Below are 13,511 nucleotides of genomic sequence, written 5' to 3'. Positions count from 1 at the left end.
TAAGCAAAGCCAATTACTGCAGAAAAAGTGGATGGGCTTGGGCAAGGAGTCTCCACCCTTCTGGGAGCAAAGGGACCAAACCCCACAGCTGCTTCCTGAGATGTAAAGTGAGTGGGTACACAGGCATGGCCCCACCCAAGGCCCAGGGGCTGGAAGGAGCAACAAAGCTCCAGAAATGAAATCACCTTGAAGAAAAGGAGCCTGGGTTCAACACAAGGACAGGATGGCCGAGAGAGAGAACTGATGCAAGCACAGAGACCAGGCACTCCCCCGGTATGGTGGGAGGGGGAGAGCATGTTTTGGCCACGATGGATGAAAAGGTGGCTGTGAACTAAAGAGGTGGAACCCAGGAGCCCTGGGCTATGCATCATGAGAGGTGGCTCATTCTCCCTCAAAGAGCAGCCATGGCGGCACCTGTTGAACTGGGTAGGACCAGGCTTCAACTATGATACCATGTGGCAGCAACAAGCAATGGCAGGAGGGACTGATCAAACCCCAGGTCCTGCTCTGCTTGGTCTTCCAAAGAGGAATGAACCCCTTGTCCCAAGCACAATCCTGAGACTTGGGAAAATCTATGGGATTCAGACTTGCTACTAAGAGGGCAGGTGGTGCTTGAGGGATTAACTGAAATAAATAAAGGAGATGATGCTGTATTTGAGCCCTGAATTTGTGGAAAGGGTCAGCATGGACACAGAGGGAATGGGACCAGGTGAGGTCCTGAGGCCCCACAAGGTTCAGCCCCAAGGCAGGGCGAGTGGCAGGGTCAAGACTTGGATGAGGCAAACAAGGTGCCTAGAGCACGAGATTTAAGGAAGCACTCTCAACGTTGTACAAGTGCAAGGTCTGCAGCCAAGTGTAAGGGCCTCCTTAAATTTCACACACCTGGTGCCACCCTAGTGAGCAGTACAAGGGTGCACAGGTAAAAGGTCAGAAATCCTGGGTTCTGACTCAAGCTGAGTGGTCTTGACCTGTCACGTAACCTTGCCCTTGAGTAGCTCATCGTCCAGTGAGGGGATACTGACAAGGACCAACCAAACAAAATAACATACTTTAGCATCTTATTTCAGGTGCTGAAAATGCTATGGAGAAAGTTAAGTTGGGTAACAAAGGAAATGATGACCAGAGGAGGTTTCTCTAGCTTGGGTTGGGGAGGGCCACACAAGGAATGGATATTTGAGTTGAGACCTGAGTGATGAGGAGGAGATACCTGTCCCAAGATCTAGGGAAAGGCATCCCCAGCAGAAGGAACAAGGACAAGACCTCAGGAAGGAAAGATCTTGGCATGGTCGAGGGGCAGCCAGGAGGCCACTGCAACTGAAGTCTAGAGACCCAGGAGGAAAGAAGAGGAAGATGAGGTTCCAAGATGAAGGCAGAGGCCAAACCACTCCAGGCCCAATGGGTCAGGGCATGGATTTTGAATCTTACTCTACATGTGAGAAGAAAGCCAACTGAGACTTTAGGGGAAGAGTGACATGTCACGCTTCACAGTTGTCCTTTTTTTTTTTTTTTCATTTTTATTACACTTTAAGTGGAAGTTTACAAATCAAGTCAGTCTCTCATACAAAAATTTATGTACACCTTGCTATATACTCCTAGTTGCTCTCCCCCTAATGAGACAGTACACTCCTTCTCTCCACCCTGTATTTCCGTGTCAATTCAGCCAGCTTCTGTCCCTCTGCCTTCTCATCTCATCTCCAGGCAGGAGCTGCCCACATAGTCTCATGTGTCTACTTGAGCTCACTCCTCACCAGTATCATTTTCTATCTTATAGTCCAGTCCAATCCCTGTCTGAAGAGTTGGCTTTGGGAATGGTTCCTGTCTTGGCCTAACAGAAGGTCTGGGGACCATGACCTCTGGGGTCCTTCTAGTCTCAGTCAGACCATTAAGTCTGGTCTTTTTATGAGAATTTGAGGTGTGCATCCCACTGTTCTCCTGTTCTTTCAGGGATTCTCTGTTGTGTTCCCTGTCAGGGCAGTCTTCGGTTGTAGCTGAGCACCATCTAGTTCTTCTGGTCTCAGGCTGATGTAGTGTCTGGTTCATGTGGCCCTTTCTGTCTCTTGGGCTCATAATTACCTTGTGCCTTTGGTGTTCTTCACTCTCCTTTGCTCCAGGTAGGTTGAGACCAATTGATGCATCTTAGATGGCCACTTGCTAGCATTTAAGACCCCAGACACCACTCTCCAAGGTGGGATGCAGAATGTTTTCTTAATAGATTTTATTATGCCAATTGACTTAGATGTCCCCTGAAACCATGGTCCCCAAACCCCCATCCCTGCTACACTGGCCTTCAGAGCATTCAGTTTATTCAGGAAACTTCTTTGTTTTTGGTTTACTCCAGTTATGCTGACCTCTCCTGTATTGTGTGTTGTCTTTCCCTTCACCTAAATTAGTTTTTGTCTGCTATCTAATTAGTGAATATCCCTCTTCTTCCCTCCTTTCCTCCCTCCCTCCCCACTCTCGTAACCATCAAAGAATATTTTCTTCTCTGTTTAAACTATTTTCCGAGTTCTTATAATATTGGTCTCATACAATATTTGTCCTTTTGCAACTGACTAATTTCACTCAGCATAACGCCTTCCAGATTTCTCCATGTTATGAGATGTTTCACAGATTCATCATTGTTCTTTATCAATGAGTAATATTCCATTGTGTGAATATACCATAATTTATTCATCCATTGATGAGCACCTTGGTTGCTTCCGTGTTTTTGCTGTTGTAAACACTGCTGCAATAAACATGGGTGTGCATATATCTGGTTGTGTAAAGGCTCTTATTTCTCTAGGATATATTCCAAGGAGTGGGATTGCTGGATCGTATGGTAGTTCTATTTCTAGCTTTTTAAGGAAACGCCAAATATTTCCAAAATGGTTGTTCCATTTTACATTGCCACCAGCAATGTATAAGTGTTCCAGTCTCTCCACAACCTCTCCAACATTTATTATTTTGTGGTTTTTGAATTAATGCCAGCTTTGTTGGAGTGAGATGAAATCTCATTGTAGTTTTGATTTGCACATCTCTAATAGCTAATGATCCTGAGCATTTCCTCACGTATCTGTTAGCTACCTGAATGTCTTCTTCAGTAAAGTGCCTGTTCATACCCTTAGCCCATTTTTTCATTGGGTTATTTGTCTTTTTGTAGTTGAGTTTTTGCACTATCATGTAGATTTTAGAGATCAGACGCTGACCAGAAATGTCATAGCTAAAAACTTTTTCCCAGTCTGTAGGTAATCTTTTTACTCTTTTGGTGAAGTCTTTGGATGAGCACAGGTGTTTGATTTTTAGGAGCTCCCAGTTATCGAGTTTCTCTTCTGGTGTTTGTGCACTGTTAGTAATGTATACACAGTATACACAGTTGGCTTTTTCATCACATGTAGATAGTAAATCAATACTGTAAATTGATTTACTACTCTAAAAATCGATTGATTTACACTTAAGAATGATCATGCTGGCTGCCCAGTAAGGAGGGACTGACCATGAGTAGGCAAGAGGCAGAGAGATGAGCTGGAGGCTGCAGCAGTCTCCAGGTAAGAGAAAATAGTAGCTTTCACAGCAGAAATGGTGAGAAGGCAGGTCTGGGGTCTGTTTTGGAGGCAAAGCCTTTCCTAAAGGATTAGATATGGGGTGAGGAAAGGAAAAGAACTAAAGATGACTCCTATGTTTTTGGCCAGAGTAACTAGATGGTGTCATCTACTGAAATGCAGAAGACAGGGAAGGAGAAAAGAGTAGGTTTGGGTTAGATGACATCAGGCCTTTCATCTGGGGTATGTCAAGTTCAAGACATTAATTAGACACCCAAGGGGAAATCCCAAGTTGTCAAGAGGTTATAAGAGCTTGAAGCTGAGCAAGGAGGCCCAAGCTGAGGGTATGGGCTTAGGATACATCAGTAAATAGAAGGTTTTGGAAGCCTGGGACCCAATGAGGTCACCTGTGGAGAGTGAGACCTGAACCCCATTTAGGAGTGTGGGAGAAGGGGAAGACCCCTCACAGAAGATGAGAAAGGAAGGGCCCAATGAGGAAAGAAGATAGATACCAGATGAAGAGCAGAGAAAAAGGTCACTGATGTCAAATGCTACAGAGAAGTCAAGTGAGCTGTGGTCAGAAAAGCAACCTTTGTTTTCGGCAAGATGTGCAAGGTATTTTGGTAACCTTGATAAAAGCCACTCTAGTGGGGAGCAAAAAAAGACAGCCTGGGTGGAGAGGACTGCAAAGAGAATAGTGTTATGAATTGAATTGTATCCCCCCAAAATATGTGTTGAATTCCTTGTCCTTGTACCTGTGGAGGTGATCCTGTTTGGAAATAGGGTTTTTCTTTTGTTATGTTAATGAGACCATACCAGTGTAGGGCGGATCCTAAACCTAATCACTTCTGAGTTATAAAAAGACCAGAATAGACACCAAACCAAAGACACAGAGACACGCATATGTGGGAGACAGGCACCATGTGAGGATCGTCAACAAGCCAAGGAACACCAAGGAACCAAGGATCACCTGGGGCTAGCAGCAAGGAAGGAATCAACATGGTCAAGACTCTGATTTGGACTTTTAACCTCCTGAACTGTAACAAAATAAATTCCTGTTCTTTAAAGCCACCCACTTGTGGCCTTTATGTTACATCAGCACCAGGAAGTTAAGACAAATGGGAGGTGAGAAGCCAGATACGGTGATGGTGGACAACGCTGTGATGAGATTTGCTCTAATGGGGGTTAGCTGGAGAAGGATGTGAGATCAAGAGGTGTGTGTGTTTGTTTTGTTGACAGAAGATCCTACAGATGTTCCTATGCCAATAGTAATGACCCGATAGAGAAGGAGAAGACAGTGATATAGAGAGGATAGGGTATCTGAGGAGAAAAATGTTTATAAAAGTGAAAGGAGCCAATTCAGGGCCCACAGGTAAGGGCTTGCTTTTTAGATAACAGCAGGGGCACTTTTTGCATTTTAACAGAAGAAATGCATTGCCCAATGCAATGTGTCTTTTGATTTCTTGACTGCTGCTTCCATGGGTATTGGTTGTGGATCCAAGTAAAATGAAATCCTTGACAATCTCAATCTTTGCCGGAGCCATTGGTTAACTGGGGGTGGAAGAGATGAGATCAACTCTGGTTACATCTGATATCTCTATAAAGTACGGTGTGAGGTTAAAAGTAAAAGGCGGGCAAAGATTTGTTCGAGAATTGTCCAAAACAGCTCTATTCACAGGAGCCAAAAACTGGAAACAATCCAATGCCATCAGCAGAAGAATGGGTGACAAACTGTGGTATATTCATGTGAGTGGAAAAGACATCATAATGAAAAAGTAAGAACTTCTGCTACATACATCCATGCGGATGACACTCTCAGGAATGATGTTGAATGAAAGAAGCAGATACAAAAGAACAGACCATGTGAGTCCTCTTACATGAAGCTCTAGAACAGGCAAAACTAATCTATGGTCAGAGAAGTTAGAATAGTGGTTACCTCTGGGGAGGGAAAACCCTGGCGGCAGAGTGGTTAAGAGCTACGGCTGCTAACCAAAAGGTCAGCAGTTTGAATCCACCAGGCACTCCTTGGAAACTCTACAGGGCAGTTCTGCTCTGTCCTGTAGGGTTGCTATGAGTCAGAATCGACTAGACAGCAATGGGTTTGGTTTGATCTGGGTTGGGGAGGGAGCGGGTTATTGAAGAGGCAGGCATGAGGGAGCCTTTTTGGGGCCCTGTATCTTGATCTGGGTGATCATTACAAGGATAGGTACATTTTTAGAAATTTACTGACGTACACCTTATTATACTTCTGCACTTTACAATATTTATGTTATACCTTAAGTAGAAATTTTAAGAAAATTGGAGAAAAATTCTCCAAGTTAAGTATTTTCAGCCTTATTTTACAGGCAAGGAAACCAAGTTTGGTAGGTAGAAACTGGATTCATAACCCAGTCTTTCTGCCCAAACACCTGTGCCCTTTCCAGGGATTTTATGCCTAAGAATTGAACCTGTTTTATACAAAGTCATAATATATAAAACACAGAAAACCAGAGCTACCACACTGGACGCCCACCTCAGCCCCTCTACAGAAACCCTGAGGTTCCAAGGGGCAAAGTTAAAAACCACTGCCCTACAAAAAGCGAACACCTTTTAACATTCAGGAACCAACTGCCAGTTGGGGAACAAGGAGAATGTTAGGGTCACCTGCTACCACAGCTCCCCCATCTCCCTTTCCTCCCAGCTCCTGAGCCCAGCACACCAGCCCTTACTTGGGGGAGCCAGGTGGACCACATATCCATCGCCAACGTAGATGGCCCAGTGTCTGTAGAGAGGGCGGAAAATCTCAATCAGGTCTCCAGGCTGGGGCTCTGGCTGCAAAACCAAGAACAGGGCTGTTAGAGGCGGCAGGAGACTTTGGAAGCAGGGCGAGGAATTGATCAGGAAGGTGCAGCTCAGCAGCCCCCAGCTATCTGCTCCTCTGGACATATGTCCCGAGCACAGCCCTGCCAGTCCAGTGCTGGTCTGACTTCATAAGCCTGGGCCAAAGACCTGCAGGCACCATGGCCCTGCCCACCTGTCATTCCAAATTGCAAATTGCAACCTAAGGAGTTTCTTCATTAGCTGGAGCCTCTACTTTATTGTTACTGTTTCTAGGAATATTATTTATTGCACCCTTACTCTGAGCCAAGCACTCTGTGAAGTGTTTTATAGGCATTAACTCAATAAATCCACACAACCATCCTATGAGGTGGGTACTATTATGAACTCCATCTTATGGATGGGGAAATCCAGGCCCAGAGACTTGAAAGTTGCTTGTGAGTGACGTGGCCAGGATTCTACCCTAGGCCAGCTGATTCCCAGGCGTGGCATCTTGACCACCACCCCGACAAACACCACTGGGTATTTGACTAAAAGTTGCCAACCTGGGGTCCCTGCCAGGGGCTGCTGAATCAGGAGGGTGTCCCATGAACACTCTGCAACCTGGTTCAGGGCCTGGTTGAAAACTGGTTATCTGTCTCTGGCAATGACGTCCTGCTCCGCTGGTAATAAGAGGGTGTGAGCGAATACGTGAGACAGTGTGTCTGAGAAACTGAATGTGTGAGTGTGAGAGAGAGTGAATGTGGGAGGGTGTGTTGTGAGAGTGCACGTGTGAAAGCATGTGTGTGAGTGAGCACGTGAGAGGGTGTGTAATAAGGGTGTGCATGAGACAGCATGTGTATGTGTGTGTGTGAGCGTACATGTAAGAACATGCATGTGTGTGTGTGTGTGTGTGCGACAGTTGTGAGAGTTCACATGGGAAATCATGTGCGTAAGCAGGCATGTGAGGATGTGTGTATTAAGAGTGTGTGTGTGACAACACTGGGGAAGCCAGCACAACCTGTACAAGGCAAGGTCATGGAAGCTCCACAGACACATCCAAACTCCCTGAGGGACCAAATTACTGGACTGAGAGCTCTGGGAACCATGGTCTTGGGGAACATCTAGTTCAATTGGCATAACACAGTTCATAAAGAAAATGTTCTACATTGTACTTGGTGAATAGCATCTGGGGTCTTAAAAACCTGTGAGTGACCATCTAAGATACTCCACTGGTCTCACCCCTTTGGGAGCAAGGGAAAATGAAGAAAACTAAAGATACAAGGCAAAGATTAGTCCAAAGGACTAACGAACCACAACTACCACGGCCTCCACCAGACTCAGTGCAGCACAAGTAGATGTTGCCCAGCTCCCGCCACTGACTGCTCTGACAGAGATCACAAGAGAGGGTCCCAGACAGAGCTGAAGAAAAACAGAGAACAAAATTCTAACTCACAAAAAAAGACCAGACTTACTGGCCCGACAGAGATGGGAGAAACCCTGTGAGTACAGCCCCCGGACACACTTTTAGCTCAGTAATGAAATCACTCCTGAGGCTCATCCTTCAGCCAAAGATTAGACAGGCCCATAAAACAAAACAAGACTAAATGGGCATCCTAGCCCAGGGGCAAGGACTAGAAGACAGGAGGGAACAGGAAAGCTAGTACGAGGGAACCCAAGATCAAGAACGGAGAGTGTTGACATGTTGTGGGGTTGGTATCCAATGTCATAAAACAATGTGTACTGTTTAATGAAAAGCTAGTTTGTTCTGTAAACCTTCATCCAAATAATTAAAAAAAAAAAAAGCTTACAAAAGATATGTGTGGGTGAGCATGTGTATGTGAGTGTGAGAGTGTATGTGTAAGAACACGTGTGTGTGAGAGAGTCTGAGGCAGTTGTGGGAATGCACATGTGGAATCACGTGCGTGAGAGTGTAAAAAGCCATATTCAAAACGCTGCACAATGTATGATTCCATTTATCTGGCTTTTCAACATAGGCAAAATCACAGGACAGAAAATTGATCGGTGATTGCCAGGAGGTAGGGGCGAGGAGAATGGGTGACCCTGAGGGCTGTACAAAAACAGACAGAGGCCGCGTTTGGCCCACGGGACGTAGTTTTCATACTTCTAATTTTATAACATGATGTCTTGTGTTATCAATTTTGATTCAGCTGAGTTGGCTCCCTGTATCATTAAGAAGTTGTTTTCCTAGATGGATCATAGTGGCATCAGTTATTCAGATCCTTGGCTCGTGGCACGCTGTCCTCACTGGTCTCTGCATGACCCCCTCTAGGGTGTCTATTTATTTGTGGCCTTTTATTATCATTCTTTACTTTTCTCTCCCAATGGCAACCATCCTAACATGTCTAATGTGTGTCTTTTGATTTGTATAATGCCTTTATGTTGTTGTTGTTGCTTTTTAAAAATTACTTTTTGGGTTTGGTTCTTACAAGTATTGTTGGTTTGTATGCGGGCATCTTCAGTTTCTCTAAGTGGCAGTATGTGACGGCGCTCACTCTGAGTTTTTCGCTCAACACTATGTTTTAAATATCCATCCATGTTGCTCTGTAAACGTTGAGCCCTTGCTTCTAACCAGTGCATAGGGCTCCTTTTACTTCATTTTTAAAAAGAGGCTTTCTTGAAAGGTCTTTTTTTTTTTTTTTAGCTTATGCGTATTCGGGAATCTGGGTCTTTTGCCCTTAGAAGGGGGATAACTTGGGTGAATTTTTTTTTAAAAATCACACTCTTTTCCTTCCAAACTGTAGATATCACTCCATTATTTTTAAAAAATTATTTTCTCTTTTTAAATTAAGGGATAATTTATGCCTTTTAATGTTGAGTTCTATGAGCTTTGACAAACACATACAATTGCAAAATCATCACCACAATCAAGATATAGAAGAGTATAGAAAGTTTAACGCCCCCCAGATTCTCCAAATGCCGCTTTGTGATCAATCCCTCTTCTCACCCCTACCTCCTGGCAATTACTGATCAGTTTTCTACCCTATGGTTTTTAAGCCTGCACTGATGAATTTTCTGCCCTATGGTTTTGCCTATTCTGGAATGCCAGGTAAGTGGAATCATACATGATGTAGCTTTTTAAGGATGGCTTTTTTCACTTAGCATAGTCCATTTGCTGCTCCATTATCTTTTAGTGTTTAGCGTTATAAAGACTGGATTCCTTTGTAGTTAGCTGAATGTTTCTTTTTTTTTTCCTACGTCAACCATTACAATGTTTTTAATGTATATTTTTGGGCCGTTGTTATAAGTTGTTGTTGCATTTTACATTTTTAAATGGTTAGAAAAAAATCCAAAGAAGAATACTATTTTGTGACATGTGAAAATTATATGAAATTCAAATTTCAGGGTCCATAAAGTTTTATTGGAACACAACCATGCTCATTTTTTTTACATGTTATCTACAGCTGCTTTTGCTGAACAACCATAACCCGAAAAAAACCAAACCTACTGCCATCAAGTCGATTTCAGCTCATAGTGACCCTATAGGACAGGGTAGAACTGCCCCTTAGGGTTTCCAAAGAACGGCTGGTGGATTCGAACTGCTGACCTTTTGGTTAGCAGCCTGGGCTCTTAACCACTTCACCACCAGGGCTCCTGTACAACTCTAGGTCCTGCAAAACCTAAAATATTTACTGCCTGAGCCTCTACAGAAAAAGTTTACTGGCCCCTGTTATAAAAGAACCCTGCTATAAACATCGACTCCTTGGCTGTCCTCACTCAACTCAGTCTGAATCCAGTTGTACGTGTTGTCAGAAACAACTTATGGGCCAGCGGTGCCCTTCCAGATCCAGGCATGAAGTGCCAGGAGGAGAGCGGCCCCCTCCAGGCAGGGCTCAGGTGGGATCTATGGCCAGCAGAGTCCCTGGTGCTCTCCTACGCACCGCACCCGCATGCTAAGAACAATGGCAAAGCTGAGACTCTGCAGCCACGAGATTTCAGAACAAAAACCCTTTATTCCCCTAACAAAAGCAGATTTACAGAGCTATGTAATAGCCATTTCCCTTAGCTAGCAAACTGAAGAGCCATTTCTGGCCTCTGAAATTCATACTGGAAAAACAACCCAAACGACCATCAATAAGAACCATTTGCACCACACAAGGACCCAAAGACCCTGAAGTTAATAGTAACATCTAGGTGGCGAGTAGTCAGATGTTTATTAAAAAATTCTTGCAACTTTGAATATCTGAAAACTCAAACTACGTTTGAAATTTCTATAAAATGGTAGGAAGAAGACTATAAACTTAAACTTGACTACCAACCTACAAAGGAACCCTGGTGGCACGATGGCTATTTACTTAACCTGTAACTAACTGTAAATAAATTACCCTACATTTTAGACAGCCATTAGAGAGAACAAGATGGGCTTACATGAACAAATATGGAAATAATTGAAAAAAGCAAGTTGAAAAACATTATTATTTCATTTTTGTTAAAAATACATTTTTTATAAATTTCTAAAATGTATTATACACTACTTATGATCTGAGGAAAATACACCACACTCTTGTATATGATGTATGGGGGCAGGGGGAACTCCAGGGGCTTTCACATTTTATCTTATATTACTTTAGTGCTTGGACTTTTTACAGGTATGAATTACTTTTATAATAAAAAAAATTTAAGTTTTTTAATGAGAAAAAAATTCCTCACATTGATAAACTCGCAGTTTTTTAATTGGAAAAGGTTATTATCTATCACCAAAACCTCTGGAAACCATCTCCTACCTGGAACCTGTAAATAAGCCTGGGCCCTGGTGGCACAGTGGCTAAGAGCTATAGTGAGCTACAGCTACTAACCAAAATGTTGACAGTTCAAATCTACCAGCCGCTCCTTGGAAGCTCTATGGATCAGTTCTACTCTGTCCTCTAGGGTTGTTATGAATAGGAATCCACTTGATGACAACAGGTTTTAACAATGCTTAAAAATTTGTAACATTTAAATACAATATATAAAACCGTAAGATAAACAGAAGAACAGTATCAACGGATATGTATCGGATTGTGGAACAAAGAAAGACACTCTAGGTATTTTCCAGCTTTTCTGCAACAACCATGTTTTAAGTTTATGGCCTTCTTCCCAACATTTTATTTAAAATTTTTTCCAAACACAGTTTGAAATTTCAAACATTCTAAATTGAAACTATTGTTTAATGAACATCTGAACACCCACCACCTAGATGTTATACTGCCGTTGCGGCAGGGCCCTGGGTAGTGCCATTAGTTTGCGCTTGGCTACTAACCTAAAAAGGAGCCCTGGTGGAGTGTAAACTGTAAGACTACTTATGCCCATTAAACGCTCAGCTGCTAACCAGAAGGTAAGTGGTTCAAACCCATGAGCCGCTCTGTGGAAGAAAAGTCCTGGAGATCTGCTCCAGTAAAGACTGCACCCTTGGAAACCCTATGGGAGAGCTCTACCCTGTCCTATAGGGTCACTATGAGTTGAAATTGATTCGATGGCACACAACAGCTAACCTAAAGGATGGAAGTTCAAACCCACTCAGCAGTGCTGGGAAAAAAAAAGCTCGGTGAAGATTACAGCGAAGAAAACCGTATGGTGTAGTTCTACTCGGTAACACACGGGGGTCACCATGAGTCGGGACCAACTTGACCACAAGTGGTTTGGTTTGCCCTCACCTTATCACAAATCTGTCCAACCAACCATGCCTTTTATATGGTATTTTCAGGCTTTTTTTTTTTTAAAGTGATCAAGGACCTGAGAGAGGCACTGGTCAAGCACCATGGGAGTCAAAGGCTATATAACCCCTGTCCACAGGGACTCCGCCCCGTTTAAGAGCCTCAGCTCTGGACACTGGACAGAACCAGGGATGAAAGTGAAAGCACTTTTAGAACAATTTCCAACCTAAGGGTTGAAATGAAGCAAAAAGAATGTTCAAGGCCATTCCAGAAGTATTCCAATCCACTCACGCTTGGCCCCAGTTGTCTCATCAGATTTTTTTGTGTTTTGTTTTTTTAATAAAATATTTTAGGCAAAAATATATATATATATATATATATATATATATATATACACACAGAAAGTAAGACAATAAATGTGACTGCTTTGTTTTTAAATCAAAATGGATTTAATTTTTTAGAAACAACATCCTGGTTATACCGTTGGGACACCAGAGCCAGACAACCTAGGTTCAAATCCTGGTTCTGCTACTTACGAGATATGTAACCTTGGATAAGTTACCCAACTTCCCCTGGCATCAGTTTCCTCATCTGTAAAATGGGCATAATTATAGCACCTGAGTCATGAGGTCATCCTGAGGATCAAATGAGTTAATACATATAAAACCTTCAGCAAACAGGGTCTGGCACATAGGAAGCATTCAGGAAATGGCTGTCACTGTTTGTGTGGGTGTTATTTCTAGTTTTCACTTGAAAAGGTTGCAGGCAGCTCTGAGACTAGCTGGAAACACTCAGAAGGTTGTGAAACAAAAACTAGAAGCATGTTTTCTGTGTTCCCCAAAATTATGTGGTAAGTGTGGAAATTCCTAACCTTTCCCCCTTCGCTTCTGACACTCTGGGAAAAATGTCCAGATGCTTGTTATAAGTGGCAAGGCTGAAGTGCAGGGTAGGTACTAAAACGGAATTTCCCAGCAGGAAGGCGGGAGCTTCACGGTCCAGGTTTTAGAAAGAAAAGAAACCCGTGTGGAGCAGTGTCAACTCTGTACATCTAAGGCTGTGTCCGCAGAAGAGGAGTCTGCTGGCGTCTCACCCATCCTCTCTCCCTCTCCCAGGGCATTTGGTGGCAGCCCCTCTGTACTCAATTGCTGTGTGACCTTCCGGATCTTGTCTTCTAAAATCGGTCTATTAAGCCCCATTCTACAGGGTTTGTGTGAGGAATAAATGAGATAACAAGGGTGGAAAGAGTAAAAACTGTAAAACTACCCATGCCTGTGAGAAGGTTAAGACCCTCCGTCAAGGCCAGGTGGGTGCCAGAGAGGATAAGGAGGAGGCCAGGCTGCTCAGGCCCAGAGAGAAGGTGGAGGAGGAGCTGGGATGACACATCACCTCTTTGCTTGTCAGGGCCCTGAGCTGTGCCCTCCCCATCTGACCTTAGCCCAGCCTGTGGGGAAGAGACAGGCGCAGCTGGCCTGCCCTCAGCAATCCAAAAGGCACAAGCATCTTGGAAAACAGAGGCAAAAAAGTCACCCACCCTCCAGATTTC

At 43.6% G+C, this 13,511-nt stretch overlaps 1 protein-coding gene across 2 annotated transcripts in view; it reads right to left on the bottom strand.

Annotated features, from left to right (window-relative positions):
• The window catches only part of LOC100666679 (phospholipase A and acyltransferase 3), a 39,430-nt gene that overhangs the window by 19,592 nt on the left and 6,327 nt on the right, over window positions 1-13,511 (bottom strand). For both annotated transcript variants that reach the window (XM_003419457.4, XM_023559665.2), the window contains exon 3: window positions 6,227-6,329. In XM_003419457.4, the coding sequence (XP_003419505.2) occupies window positions 6,227-6,329 (103 nt within the window). The remainder of the gene's footprint in view (window positions 1-6,226; window positions 6,330-13,511) is intronic.

This window comes from Loxodonta africana, chromosome 7 (assembly GCF_030014295.1).
Source record: "Loxodonta africana isolate mLoxAfr1 chromosome 7, mLoxAfr1.hap2, whole genome shotgun sequence".
Lineage (NCBI taxonomy): Eukaryota > Metazoa > Chordata > Mammalia > Proboscidea > Elephantidae > Loxodonta > Loxodonta africana.
The sequence above is the reverse complement of the archived record's forward strand: the minus strand, read 5'-3'. Positions and strand labels throughout refer to the sequence as shown.